The 15,265-nt window shown below is 42.5% G+C and overlaps 1 protein-coding gene across 1 annotated transcript; it reads left to right on the forward strand.

Moving 5' to 3' along the window:
* Positions 1 to 2,237: 2,237 nt before the first annotated feature.
* On the forward strand, positions 2,238 to 7,511 carry CTSL (cathepsin L). Its single transcript, XM_005154924.3, has 8 exons — positions 2,238 to 2,325; positions 2,748 to 2,883; positions 3,205 to 3,327; positions 3,407 to 3,562; positions 3,920 to 4,144; positions 5,655 to 5,823; positions 6,176 to 6,293; positions 7,087 to 7,511. Exons 2-8 carry the CDS (start codon positions 2,758 to 2,760, stop codon positions 7,184 to 7,186), a joined length of 1,017 nt encoding a protein of 338 aa, XP_005154981.1. The 5' UTR covers positions 2,238 to 2,325; positions 2,748 to 2,757; the 3' UTR covers positions 7,187 to 7,511.
* Positions 7,512 to 15,265: the final 7,754 nt, after the last annotated feature.

The following is a 15,265-nucleotide window of genomic DNA, read 5'->3' on the forward strand; positions in this document are numbered from 1 at the left end:
ACAAAACCTCACACCATCTAGAAAAGCATTGGTTTGGTGCATCTCAGGGTGCATTACAGAGCAGCAGACATGGGATTTATGGTGAAAGACTCTGTAATTTTGACCTTACCTCCGTCATGCTAGCTAACCATCTTGCCCTTTTAGGAGAGAAGTCCTTGTCCATAGCTCATTGAGAACTGTAGCCTTTCAATGTTCAGTTGATATCAGATACAACTGCAGAAACAAAGCTAACCCAAATAGGACTAAGAAGTCCCACTGCATAGAAAATATCAGTAAAAAGCTATTAAATAAAAACTTCTCAAATCCTACACAAATTAAAAACAAAACCAAAAAGGAACAAAAAAAAAAAAACCTAAACAAAAGCCACAAAACCCAAATGAACCAACTAACAACAACAACAACAAAAAATCCAAAAAAACCCCAACACAAAAGCCTAACTATGAATTAGCCAAATTATATGAAATTCATCTAACTCTCCTAAGGTATTTACATGAGGACTGGTTAAGTAGTGAAAAGTTTCATGCTGGGAAGGCACAAATGATAGTCTTAATCAATGCATGCATTTTCATTTTCCCTCACAAGTAAGGAAATGGGCCATTTTCCTTAGAAAAGGCTGGTCTTGAAACTGTTGACAACTGGAAATACAAGTGATTGAATAGAAAGAACAAGTATATGTAGCTTAATTTTTCAGACCTACACTCTAATTCTTCTAATGTGTGCCAGTGTGCAGTGTTGGTTGTTGCAGTGTACGTCACACTCTTCCTTGCTTCAGAAGATGTTTGCAGAGTCTCTGTATGGTCAGTCTGCTACTAGCCATATAACAACATTAGGCAAAACAAGAACTTTCAGAAATTTCAGCCACAAAGATCATTAGAAAATTGATAACACAGCTTTGCAAAGCAAGTAAATATTAAAATGGAGTGCAAATAATCCCTAGCAATTGTAATGTACTCAGTGTACATTTGCTGCAGCCCTATTTTGAAGAGGTCTCTTCTACATTTTACATCCCTGCTCAAAGTGGTATGGCTGCACATGTAAAAGATCCTGATAAACCAGTCCTCACTGTTCATATGCGAGCTTTGACCCAAGTAAGTGGTTCAGCTCTAAATTATCTTCTTTTCTTGGAGGCTTTACAATGCTTGCGTATGACTACTCACTAATCAAGGAGATCCATTGTTGGCTGTATTTTTGTGGAACCAGTGCACTAGTTCAGTGTCAGGAGACTCACACAAATACTTTGCAAAGACAAAAAAAAAAAAACAACCCAACTTCTCTTCGTATATTTGGCTTTGTAGGGCTTCCCTGAGCCAGAGACTGCTCCCAGCATAACCAGGGTAATAAAACTTGTATTGCTTATTTTCACGACACACTGCCTTAAGGCATCAAAAAAGGGAGAAGAACACATCATATGATTTCTTCCTTTTTGCTGTTGCGCAATAGTCTACAAACCCTGTTTTTTACTCTAAATACATCCTTTCAAGTCTATGAGCTAAATGCAGCTTTACGAGAGTGTAAGGGGGAACCCTGCATAGCTCTTGCAGTTACTCCACTGTAATAGGCAAGTTCCCCGATAAAAATCCAAGTCTATCTACTCCTGGCTTAACGTAGGCCAAGACCCTGTAAATCTTTCTGTATTTCATCTGTGCTGCAACTCTCAGTGCTGTATTGCTTTCCAGGAGCTGGACACTATGCATATAAACACCAGCCACACTGGTGGTAAAATGCCCAACTCTTACCAGACTCATTGCAAGCACATCAGCCTGCTTGGCCTCTGGCAGGACCCTGGGATCCCCAGGACCACAGACCACCGCTTTTGGCAGACCAGGCAGGCTGACCAGAGAGCAAGAGCCATCCTCAACTGGTCTGCAACCTTCATTTTTGTCCTTTTTCTCCAGATTTTGCTTTTCTTTAGTCAAAGTTGCCACCCTGAAGTCTCCCCAGGTTATATTGTACTGGCACTCTCTCCAGCCTGCCTGAACCCCTCATAAGTATTTAGACAAACACTGCACAATGTAACGGCTCCCTTGGCGGTGCGGGATGCCCTCACGGCAGCCCCACATCACCTCCAGCAGCTCCGGACACCGGTGCCCTTCGGCGGGGCAGATCCCCTCGGCTAGAGCGGGGAAGCCACGCTAAACCCCCCCTAACCTTCGCCTGCCACCGCCCAGGTCCCGGCAGGAGGCGCGGCCCAGCGAAACGAGGCCCGGCGCGACTGCCAATGGGAGCGGCGGGGCGGACACGGCCGCGGTGACTATAAGTAGGGCCGCGGTGAGTTGTCGTTGTTGAGCTGGAGAGGTGAGCCAGCGGGTGTTCGTCATTGGCGAGGTGAGCCGGCCTGAGTTGGGGCTTCGGGTCCGAGCGGGCGTTGGCCCCTGTGCTGCGGCGGAGCGGCTTCTGCCGGGATCGGGCCGCCATTCCAGCCCCGCCGCCCGAGCTTGTTTACAGCCGCGGCCGAGGGCCCAGCCCGCAGGGGGGAGCGGGCAGAGGCCGGCTCAGATCGTGGGGCCTCCGAAGGGGGGCTCAACGGGGCCCGGGGCGACCAGCTTCTTAGCGGGCTGGGCCCGGGGAGCTTGGAGGACGTGGTTTGCTCCTCTGTCCTGTGAGTGAACAGCTTAATGCAGGGATGGGGGATTCGCCAACAGGCTCGTTTCGGGTCGGGCATCCCCCTCGCTGCTTAGGGCTCTAAAGTCAGGGGCGGCTCTCCGGCGCGTTGCTCCGTTTGACCGCTGTTCCTCCGTTCCCTGCAGATCTGCCATCATGAATCTGTGTCTGACCACGCTCTGCCTCTGCCTGGGGTTGGCCTTCGGCGCTCCGAGAGCTGACTCCGAGCTCGACAGCCACTGGCAGCTGTGGAAGTCGTGGCACAACAAGGACTACCATGAGGTGAGCGCCGGGCATACGTGCTCTCCTCGGCAAGCTCTGAGCGCATTCAGCAGGCCCCTGCCAGCTGAGTCATGTCTTTGTTTCTACACTGACTATGGTCTGCACTTGGGAAGGATAATCCTGTTTTTCCTAGGTCCCTGTCCTCTGTGCACCGACTCAGCTGTATTGTACTCTTTGTTTTTATTACGAGGGTGGCAAAAAAGACCATCTCAAACAGCATTCACACTTCTGATTCAGCTAATCTACAAAGCACATAACTCTTGTGCAAGTGAACTTTATTTGAACTGCCTCCTTGAAGTATGTTGTTTTCTGGCCCCTTAGAGAGAGGAAAGCTGGAGAAGAGTGGTGTGGGAGAAGAATCTGAAAATGATTGAACTCCATAATCTGGATCACACATTAGGAAAATACAGCTACAAATTGGGAATGAATCAGTTTGGTGACATGGTACGTACAGAGGCATGAAACACAGTTCAAAACAGCGGTGTGTGGTAGATGATGACTCCATGTCTTATATTTTCTTCAGACAACTGAGGAATTCAGACAGCTGATGAATGGGTATATACACAAGAAGTCAGAAAGGAAATACAGAGGATCCCAGTTCCTTGAGCCCAGCTTCCTGGAAGTGCCACGATCAGTAGACTGGAGAGAGAAGGGATATGTAACTCCAGTTAAAGACCAGGTATTCTCCAGTGGGAGTTTCTAGCTAGGTACAGGTCTGGCTTCCTGAATGCTATGTCCACTTCCATAGAGGGAAAACTATGGGCTTCTTTAATGAAGCCTACTGCAAGCTTACTAAATTGAGTGCCATTTTGATAAAATTGTTGCACCCCTTTAGGATATTTTATGGATTCTGTGTTAAATCTTTAAGAACCAAAAAGGCCTGTAATATCTTAATTTGCACATGCTAGTAATGTAAATCTGAAGTTAGCCTTGTGGCTTTTGTGTTGGGCTTTCTTGTGCTTAGATCAGTGATAAGGGAACTGTGATTGCCTAATCTGTCCAGACTTGTAACTTGTGACTTCCGTTTGTGCCTCAGGGTCAGTGTGGCTCTTGCTGGGCTTTCAGCACAACAGGAGCTCTTGAAGGGCAGCACTTCAGGAAAACTGGCAAGCTTGTTTCACTGAGTGAGCAGAATCTGGTGGACTGTTCTCGCCCTGAGGGGAATCAAGGATGCAATGGTGGTCTTATGGATCAGGCTTTCCAGTATGTGCAGGATAATGGGGGAATTGATTCAGAGGAATCCTACCCATACACTGCAAAGGTAAGTGTAATAGCTGAACTTGTATTGCAGGTGTCACATATATGGACAAACAGTGTTGGGGAAACTCATATCTAGAAAGGAAAATGTCTATGTAGCAACAGGTACATCTGTTCTTTCTGTTGCATATTTCCTAAGAAAACTAGACTGCTAGCCCCAGGAGGAATCATGTACTGCACTGCTCTTTGAGGTCAAAGTCTTACTAGACCAGTTGGAAAAACTAAGGGAAATACTATTACTGCTCTCCCTCATTGCTGCCCTCCTGTCAGATGTCATTCCTTATCTTGGTTGACCCACCAGACCAGGACCCAGTGCTTGTCAACAATGCTGCGTAGTTGTAGGGGTGCAATTCAGCTTCCTGTAACTGAGCTATTATGCAGTTGCTGCCCATAGACAAACTAATTCTTGGAGCTAGTGGTTTTTTTTGGGTTTTTTTTTTTTTTCAACAATAGTTGTTGGCAGTGCCACTAGACTAAATGTGCAAAAATGCATATAATGGGGAGACTTCTAAAATCTCTATCAAAAGTTAAACGGACATGAGAGGATAAAAGCACAGTGGGAAATTGTATCACTTGAGGGCCCATGGTTTAACCTTTTGACTACTTGGAGTTTTGCTCACTGCAGAGTACCTTTCCATTCAGTTTAGTGTTGACTGAATGTGGAATAGCAATCCCATTTGCTGTGAGGAACAGGGAAAAAAAACTGGATTTGGTTCCCCTTCATCTGCATCCCTGTAATCTCAGCTTTTTCTGTAGTCTTGGCTCGTACAGAGATCTCAGCGGATAATAGGAAGTGCCTAACTTGCTGAGTATAAAATGTAAACAACTGAGGTGTATTCTGTGTCCCTTTAGTTCAGGGATGCAACTTTAGTACTTAAGTTGCCCCACAAGTGAGGAAGGGGTGTGCTTCCTCCAGTCTGTTTAAATTTCACATGACCTAACTTCCCAACTAGGCCTCTCTCCGCAGGTAAATGACTGTGACACTGACAGTTTGGCTTCATTCTTTATTGGAAAAAAGTAACAAAAGTACTTGTATGTTAGGTCATATGATAAAAATGACTAACTTCCAAATCATTCTGTACTGTTCTTCAAGGTATGACAGGCTAAAATTGTATATTTTAAGTGCTCGCTCAATGAGCAGTTTCTGCATTGCTTAGTAATTAACGAATACTTGGCTCTCTTGCATTGCCCATTAATGCAATCTGGGCTTCTTTCCTCCCGAAAAGACATTTGTCCTGCTCACCAAAAAAGGCAGGATTCCAGGGTATGATGGTCCTTTGCATACTGGTGAAGTTTTCCTTTTGGGTTCCACTTCCCTGTGCTTTTTCTGTGACTTTGAGAAACTCAAAAGCCCCTTCTGTGTTCTTCTGCTCTTTCAAAACATTGCTGAAGCCTTTGGATCCTCTTTAGTGCCTTGTTTTCAAGGCAAGAAAGTCACAGGATGTCTGGAAGTTCATGTGCTCACCTGTGTGTTAAGAGGCTGACTATGTAACTCGGGCTTTCTTTTTATTTAGGATGATGAAGACTGTCGCTACAAGGCAGAGTACAATGCTGCTAATGACACTGGCTTTGTTGACATCCCTCAAGGACATGAAAGAGCTCTCATGAAAGCAGTAGCAGCTGTAGGTCCAGTGTCTGTTGCTATTGATGCAGGCCATTCTTCATTCCAGTTTTATCAATCAGGTGGGGATTTGTTAGCAACTTGCATGCACAGAACTTTGCTTTTTTTTTTTTTCCCTTTAGTATTTTTTAAATACTTGGTATTCATTACCCTTCAGTTTAATAGGGGAAAACCCCCACAGTTATGATGCTGACATTATCAGGAGTTATTTGAATTCTACTCCAGGTTCTCCACATTTCACATTTCTCTTACATATCTGTGTACTTGTCCTTCAGTGTCTGCTGTGATATGCTTCACTTATAACTCCTTCAAGAGGCTGTGCATCATTTAATTTGAAATATGCAGAACTTCTGGTCAGGGAGAATTGCTTCTTGCAGATGAGCTTTGTTCACATGTATGCTTACGTCTCTGCAGGTATCTACTATGAACCAGACTGCAGCAGTGAAGACCTGGACCATGGTGTTCTGGTTGTAGGTTATGGCTTTGAGGGGGAAGATGTAGATGGGAAGAAGTACTGGATTGTCAAGAACAGGTCAGATTGCTGTCTATGCTTTGTACTCTCTGGGGATAGTGGGGAAGGGAAGGTAGTTTGTCACTTTTAATGCATGGATGGAAAGACAACAGCAATTAAGAACTGCATGAAAAATATGGGAACAGTTTCCAGGTTATATTGTATGCAGAACTTAAACACAGCTTATACTGCTGGCAGCCTATTAAAGTAGAATCAAAGCAGCAAATTCATTCTTCTGCTTTTTCAGTTAATTCAAGGGAGCTCAGTAGTGCAGCAGCCTATAAAGCTAGTAAATGTTAAAGTGGTGGAGCAGAGGAAAGCAAGTTTGTGAGGGTATAATGGATTTTTTGGAAGCACAGCACTGCTCACTGTGTGAAATAGGGTAACACTTGAACTTTAAGAGGGAGTTACCTCCTAGGTTGGAGAGAATAAATTAAAGCTGAAGGGCATGTCACATGAGCTTGTCTCATGTTCTCAGCAATAATGGGGCACCACCCTCAAATGCTGCTTGTAGTCTTGGTCTTCCCTTAAAGTTGACTGGGGGCAGTGTCTGAGGTTCAGGCACCTGTAATAGAGGATTGCATGTTGAGGTCTCCACCTCATGAGAGGATGGCTCACCCTTCTGTGAGCTTGGGGTGCATCTTCTGCAACATGCATTTAATTGATGGAAAGCACTTTAGTTTGGCTGCAGCTATCTTGATTTTTCCTCCACAAATGGAAGGTAGCAGTTTTCAATTTAAATACGGGGGAGGGGGTGGGGGAAGGGTAAAGTCTCTTGTGAGTATGAAAATAAACCTTTTATTTCTGTTTTCAGCTGGGGTGAGAAGTGGGGTGACAAAGGATATATCTACATGGCCAAGGACAAGAAGAACCACTGTGGAATAGCAACAGCTGCTAGCTATCCACTTGTATAATTTGAAGACTGAACATTTCAGTGCAAGAGGGGATTTTAAACTGACCAAACCCATGTTTGGTTTACATGTGGTAGACTTGTATCCTTCAAAAGTCAACTTGATTTACTTTTTTTTTTTTTAACTTTTTAAGTATGTCTTACAAGTTGGTGACAGGCCACTTGTTTTAAATGAATGTAAATGTTGGTATGTAAACAGCTTGTAATATTGCTGGCTTGACTGGTTAATCTAATAGATTCTTCTTTGTATTTTTCCTTTTTTTTTTTTCTAAAAAAAAATTACACTATGTCCAAAGGTTTACTTTATAAATAAATCCTTAATTTCCAGAGTGTACAGATGACTTGGCTGTTTGATATGTGTTTTTTCCACTTGAGACTCTACCAAACGGGCGTTCTAAATTGTACAACTAGCTGAAGTTGGTATTCGTGCCTCTTCATCAGTTACTAAAACACAACCCTATCTGTCTGGGAATGGTTAATAGCTGTTATAAACTGTAGTATTTGTGACAGACATTTTTCAACAATGTTTTCTTATGCCACCTCAACGTACTACACTTATGTTAGAGTAGTTGTCTCCTTTGAGTACTGTTGAATATAGCAGGAACTCCCAAAGCACCTGGGCTATTCAGAGAGAAAGCTTGGTTCTTGAGATAGTGTTTATTGTCCTACATATTCTGCGTGTACACCACCATTATCTAGGAAAAGAAGTTCAGGGGTGAGGGGAAGTGGCAAGAATTTAGTTCCTATGGAAAGTGAAGTTGGGCTACTCTCAGTCCTTGGATATTCAGTGGCTGGCTGAACTATGATGATTTACACGGTGCCCTATATCTTCTCTCTGAAAGGCCATTTTTCCTCTGCAAATATCTGCTGCTGAAATGTGATTACTGTTACATACTCTTACTTAGATGTGGTTTTGGTAACAGTAGTTTCTGAAGAGGAGGGTGAATTGGTAACACCAAAAACAGCTGGGGGGAAGACTTGTATTGTTTTCACCTCCTCTCATACTTGGGCTGGAGGGGAAGGAGCCTAGTCCTGCAGATTAACCAGTACCAGTTCAGACTTTATGGATGTGTTGTTTCTTTTTAAGTACAGTATCTTTCCTGAAAGTCCAAGGGAACACTTGGACTGCAAGTTACAGAAGCTGAATAGCTTTGTTGATAAAATTAGCCTTGAGCTTGTATTTCATAATTACTGCTTGAAATAAAACCAAGATGAGTTATTTGGAATAATCAAAACTTACTCATGCTCAGTTGTGCTGTGTGCTGTTCATGGATTAATTCCTTCACCTGGAATCTGCCTAGGAGATTTTATTACATTTTTTTTAGGAAGAACCTCCCTCAGCCTAGTAACAATTTAAGAAGCCACAGAGCTGAAATACCGGTTAGAATTTAGCTATTAAGTTGTCTTGCTAAGCCTGTTATGGAGAGCATCCATACTGCCTGGCAGAACCTATGGAGGAAATTAATTTGGAGCTCAACTGGTAGTCCTGTAAAGGCTTACGTTCAGAAAGAAGTAGCAGTGGTATACACATTCAAAATGGGAGGAAAGATGAAAATGCTGCCAGTCCTGGACTGTATCAGCTTATGTAGCTGGTTTTCATTCTTGCTGCCCCAGACCTGGGGCTTGGCAGAGACCTGGAAGCCAATGTTACTGTGAGGTTAGTAATACTTGAAATGCTGCTGGTTTTCTATACTGATTAAAACAAGACACTGAAAATATCCACTGTAGGGTGAGACTAGTACAAAGCCTGCTAAAACTTGAACTGCTGTAAAATAATGGGCAGCAGGCAGAAGTGTTTGGTTACAAAAGCCAGGGTTAATAAAACTTGCTGTGAAAACAAGGTATTTATGAACAGATGGGAAAAGGACATAACTTCCCAAAGTATATGCACATGAATAGGAATGTAGCTCACAAAAGACTCATCAGCCTCTGATTTTTTTTTTTAAGTAAAATGTAATAACGCTACTATTTGTATGCATTAAAACTTGCTGATGGTTCTGGCTGAACATCCTCTCTGAGTGGAATAATCAATGCAGATAACTGAATAAACAGCTTCACCCACTGTTGCCTTACATGACACTAAAACAGTAAAATTTTGTGTAAGTTGGAAGTAGGCAAAGTGGTAGAAACTTAAAATCTGTGACACTTAAAGAATTACATTAAATCTGTTTTCACAATTCCACTGCAGTGGCCGTATCTTCTGTAGAGCTGTTTCATTTACTTCAGAAATACTATTACAAAATAGCAAATGATTCCATAATGGTATATTCTGTTGAGCAAAGTGTCATCACTCATCAAAAGTTGGTCCTTTCTGAAGATACAGCAAATATACATTATGCATGCACAGAGAAGTTTCTGAGTTCTTCCCAGAAAAGCTGTGAGTAATTATAGCTCTCTGGCTGTGTGCCACTATTTTTCTTTCCACATTCTCTTTGGTTTTATATTTCTGCTGATAGCTGAAGTTGCATTTCTTACAAGATGTTTTATTTAGAAGGGTACTAATGCACTGGTATTACCAGTAAAACATCCTATCTGGACTGCTGTGTTTGGGCCCTGCTTATTACAGCTATTGTTGCTAATGGGGTCTTACACATATCTAAAACTGTGTTACATGCATGGTAGATGGCAATTCTGTATAGTGATACAGCAGTGCATTCCTTGCTTGCTTTCCTGTTTTTTTTAAATTTGGGAAGAAAAAAGACCTTGCTTTTTGTTTCATGTGCTTCTTAGACTGTGCTTGACTTAAAGGTATCGTAAGTTTCCCTGATCTGCTTGATGAAGGACTATTCATCAATAGCTGGTCATGAGTTTCTAAAGGCAAGTACTCTTGGAGCAAGAACCATGAAAAGAAATTATTCAGCTCACACATGAAGTGTCTGTTCTTTGAACTGCAGTAAGAAATTAATTTAACTGTCATTGGAAGCTTTATTTTCCCTTCAAAAATGGCCTTTTTTTTCATTCTACCTGTGACTGATAAGTAGAATGGATTTTTTTGTTGTTTTTGTTTTTCTGGGGGGGTTGTTTTTCATTTTGTTTTAGGGGGGGTGGTTTTTTCTTTTTAATGTGCATGGTTTTTCATCTTTGCTGATGTTAACAGCAATTTCTTAACATTATCAGTGGAACAATTAAGCTAATTATCCCCCTACACAATCCATACATAAAAGTAATTTTCAAAATACTTTAAAGGGCTACAGCGACAAAATATTTGTCATCTCACACTGTTGAAACCTTATAGGAAAGCCAAATGTGATGAGTTGTATCAGTGAAGTTCTGCTATAGTGAATGATTAACTGGTGATCTGGATAAGGACACTCAGCAAACCCATCATTTTGAGGCAACCAGAGGTATAGGAAAATAGGAATATCCACTAAAACCAAATAAAACTACAAAAACTCTACCTTCTGAGCATCAGTTAAACAGTATTTGGTTTTTAATTAATCTCATCAAACAAATAAAAACTCCCGCCATGTATCTCTTACGCTTAGTCAGTTTTTACATATTTGAGATTAACTTCAGTTTTTGGCTATTAACCAAGGAATTGAGTATACTTGGATATCTGTGATAACATAAGTTGATGCTTCTGCTTCCTAGCTCTTTTTTGCACTTTAAAGGTGTACGATAGATTGAGAGCCTAATTTTAGTTGCAGTCTGTCCCAGTACTTTTCCCTCATTTTGTTGGGAAGTCATAGCAGGAAGTGCTGACTTATCTAATGCACTGTTTTGTAGAAAGAATTGTTCAAGATGAAGCTTTATCATAGAACCACAGAATGGTTTGGGTTAGAAGGGGCCTGAAATGTCTAGTTCTAACCCCCATGCCACAGGCAGGGACACCTTCCACTAGACGAGGTTGCTCAAAGCCCTATCCAACCTGACCTTCAACACTTCCAGGGATGGGGCATCTACAGCTTCTCTGGGCAACCTGTGCCAGTGTTGCACCAGTCTCATAGTAAAGAACTTCTCCTAATATCTAATTTAAATCTACCCTCTTCCAGTTTAAAGCCATTCCTACCTGCCCTTGTAAAAAGTCTATCTCCAGATTTCTTATAGGTCTCCCTGGAGCCTTCTCTTCTGCAGGGGATTATCAAATCATTGGTGAAATTTAATTTAATTGCAGGGGCACCTAAAGCATTTGGAAGAAAGGATATAATCAGACACAAAATTTCATTCACAAAGGTTCAATTCCAAAGCTGAACCTAGGTGATGCTCAACAAGGCTCATCTGAAAACCGGCAAGGAGCCCAACCTGAAACTAACTTTGAGGAGGAAACTCCATATGCTGGAGACCTGATCCATGGATTGATTAGATATACTGGGGTCCTCAGTAGAAACCACCTTCACTTGTGTTCACAGAGAACTTGCCTGCTTGCTTGCTTGCTTTTTTTGCATGCTATGTTGCATGATTGTACATTTTCCAGTGGTCTTAAAATTTTATTTATGTGTCAGTTTTTGTTTCCATTGTGCTAGTGTGTTAAAGAGCCACCACTAACCTTTGTGAGTAAAGGGGCAAGGAAATCATGAAGACAGGTATTTATATATACATACTGTGTTCTTTTTAAAATGCTTCTTCCTTGCTTTGTTGAATTAGACTTCCCACCTCCTTCAGGAGATGCAAAACCTACTTCTGAGCAAACCCTGAAAGCCTGTCTCAACAAAGTGGTGCTGGGAAATACATGTTTTAGAAATAATGTGTGTTGGTAGGTGTGCTGCTGCAGCTCTGATACCTGCTACTTTACCTTCTTTCGGCAGCTCTTCTGGTTTCAAAAGAAAGGGTCAAAGATGGAGCAAAGTCAGAGAGTGAGCTCCTCTCCCAGGCCACCTTCAGAAGACAGTTCTGGGTAGAACTGGCTTTGTGAGGGCTTCCAGGGCAAGACTGTGGTTGGGTTGAGATGTGAGCAAGGAAAGATATGATTTTCCAGCCTGGTAAAGGTCACCCATATGCTTTGTGACATCTGATCTGCTTTGGACATTCATCAGGGTTTAACTTCTGATTTCAAAGTAAGTTCTTCATCTGTGTTAATGTGTCTTCCTCCAGGTGGTTTAAATGCACTCTCCTGGAGTGCCACCGAGGACCCACTGAAGCTCTCTCATCCCATGTAACCCTAATGGCAAAATCTGAAAAACCACAGGTGGTTTTTCACACTTAAAAAGGAGTCAGAATCTCTAGATGTATCTCTAATATATCAATTTATGAGACTGGTGACAAGTCACAAAAAAAAAACGTAGACAGGGCTGCCCACAGAGCTCTTGAAACGGTCCATTGCTGTTTTTGCAGGTGCCCAGTTATGCTAGATACGTGTATGGCCAAGCACATACCACAGTCTTTTACAATTATGCCACAGCAATGCAAGAATTGTGAATGCAGGTTCTTCTCTATATCCCTCTTAACATTCCTTCTGCTCAGCCATGTTTACTAGTATTGCAGTTGGCTTTCCTCATACGAGCATGAAGCACTGGCTAACAGCAGGGTGGGTTTTTTGACTAGGAAATACATACTGAAAGTATCAGCTGTGATGTGAAACTGCATTGGCTTTTGGAGATCTATGATAATAATTGCCTGTAGTTGAAATAAACTTCTGTGTTTATAGAGAAATTATTATGCCTTGTGCAAAGATTACGGGTAAATACTGCTGCCATTTGACTATTAGTTTCTCACTAGTCGCAGGAGGAATTGGAGGGGACCCGTATTTTCTGATTCGGTGCTATTACGAGTTTTGATCACATTCCTCTCACAATATAGCAGAGCATTTCAGAAGCAAAACTGTTGTCACAAGAAGCCCATCAGGAACTGTTTTGAAGTGTTACTTCAGCTGCACTCTTTCCAGACATTTAAACAAAATTCATAGTCCCATTTTATTAGGTAGTCTGCAAAACAAAAAAGGAAGAGAACCTCTCTTCCCAGCAAGTTTTTAATCTAAACTGGCACATTTGCTGAGGAGTGGGAGAGTTAAAAAGGCCAAAAGCAGTGAGGCTGCCTGGCAGAGGCTGTGCAGCTGATTAACAGCTGTCCACATATATCTGGGTGAAGGCTACCTTTCTTTGGCTTTGTTTTCTCCCCGTGTAGGCTCAACACAGCTAAAAAGTAAACATCCCCATTCTTGTTCTTTTCATGAGTTTAAATTCCAGATGTACCTTTGCCTGCATGGCTCTTTCCCTTCCCTTTATCTTTCCTGCTTTCATTTGAGTGTCTTTTCCTGTTTTGGAATAGCAAATCACACCGAGGGAGAAAATTGTTCGTGTGGAACAAAACAGGAAACCAGGCAATCAAAAGGGCAGAACACAGATAGTGCGTCACCCGGTAGGTAGGTGCAGGGCACACTGCTGTCTCAGAGCAGTGCTTTTCTCAGCATGTGATCCCTAGGCCAGTGCTGCAGCTGGGCGTGGGGAGAAGTCGACTTCTTTAGTTCCTGGGCACGTGCTGACAGTGCAACTGAGTGCAATGCTGAATCGATGAGACATCGCAAACAGTTGTCCCCCGGGCTGGGATTAGGCTGGCCTTGCACATTCAGCACCAGCACAGCTGAGCGGGTAATCAAGCGGGTGTATTACCTCGTCTGTGGAGCAGTCCCTTCAAAAGTGATAAAATATGCCCTGGGTGATCTGCTCAGCAGCTGACAAGAATACTTAGGCCAAACTGTGTTTATCAGTGTGTGAGTACATAGCTTTCCTGGCCAACACCCTCTCCAAGCTGGCTTACCAAATTCCCTTCACTGGTCAGAGTGGCCGGAGCAGCAAATCCACTGCCAGAAACTTGCAGGGCTCTTAATGAACAGGATCCTGTAAATCCGTGATGTAAATCATTGCACTGGGTGAGAGCAGTCCCCACCCCAGGCAGATCTCAGGGGGAAAGCGTGTCTGTCACCTATCTCCATGCAGTATTAAAATCGGTTCAGTGGAATCAGATCACATGCTTGTTTTGAGGTTTTTATTTTTGTTTACTGAAACCACATCTGTATTTGCAGAAAGCTAGGAACACAACCTGAAAGTGTTTTCAGCACCAGTGCCTGGAGTTTGTGAATATTGCCCATGATGACATGAAGCCTGAACGGTAGGGACTGTTCTGTACCTTTGGGTAACTGCCTGCAGATCCTCTAGCTCAGTGTTCATTTTGTCTGCTGCTTTATCCGCATTTGGACATTGGATATCTCTGGAAAACAGATACTTCTGTCTCTGATGTCTTGAAGGAGTTAATGATCTTTCTCCTTGTTAATCCCTCACTTCTGTTTCATAGGTACCAATGACCTTTTTCTCACAGTGGGCTCGACTGGGTAGTATAAGCTGTGTACTGAGAGCTCTTTCTTGCACTTTCTCTGTAATTAGCCTGAAGTATACCGCTTCCATTTTACAAAGAAAGAAAAGTCTTGCTGGATTTTTCCAGAAATATCAATTGTCTTTACTAAAAACAAACATACAAGCAAACCCAAACAATAAAACTCTGTGTGTGTTTCATGGAAAACAGAATAAAAATACTGACTTTTGATACAAATGCCCAAAGGCACATTTGAGCCAGCATTTCAAACAGCATCTCTGTTTCAGCTGCCTTGGTTTGTCATGGAAGGGTGAGCTCCCACTGCAGAGGGTCCAGGATCAGCTGCCTGCAGTGCTGGTCTGGCAGGCAGGCAGCAGCACAGGCCCGCTGGGTACTGCAAGCTGGGTGGGAAGCCTGCCAGCCTCAACCTGTTCTCTGATCCCTCGTCTTATGATTGCAGTCACAAGGCCAACTCTGTGGCTGGTTGTTCAGACTGACTTAATTTCCAGTCAAAGCAATTGGTGAACATCTGCTCATTTATAATACACTGCTGGGGTTTCTGTGTTTTCTTGTGCTTTTGGGTACCCCCAGGTTTAGGTAGTTAGCTTTTATTTTACTTCTGAAATAATGCAAACGTGGTCTGCAATGTTTGCAACAAGTCCCAAAATAGTGCTTTAAGAATTATCGTATTTGTTACATACAATACAACTAGCATACTTTCCTTTCCATGTCCTCCTCCAAATGTAATAGGAAATCAAGCTGGCATTGGTTTATATAAAAAAACATACTAAAAACTATATAAAATATATAATTTATATATAATTTTATAAGAAACCAT

The sequence above is a fragment of the Melopsittacus undulatus genome, chromosome Z (assembly GCF_012275295.1).
Source record: "Melopsittacus undulatus isolate bMelUnd1 chromosome Z, bMelUnd1.mat.Z, whole genome shotgun sequence".
In the NCBI taxonomy this organism is placed as follows: domain Eukaryota; kingdom Metazoa; phylum Chordata; class Aves; order Psittaciformes; family Psittaculidae; genus Melopsittacus; species Melopsittacus undulatus.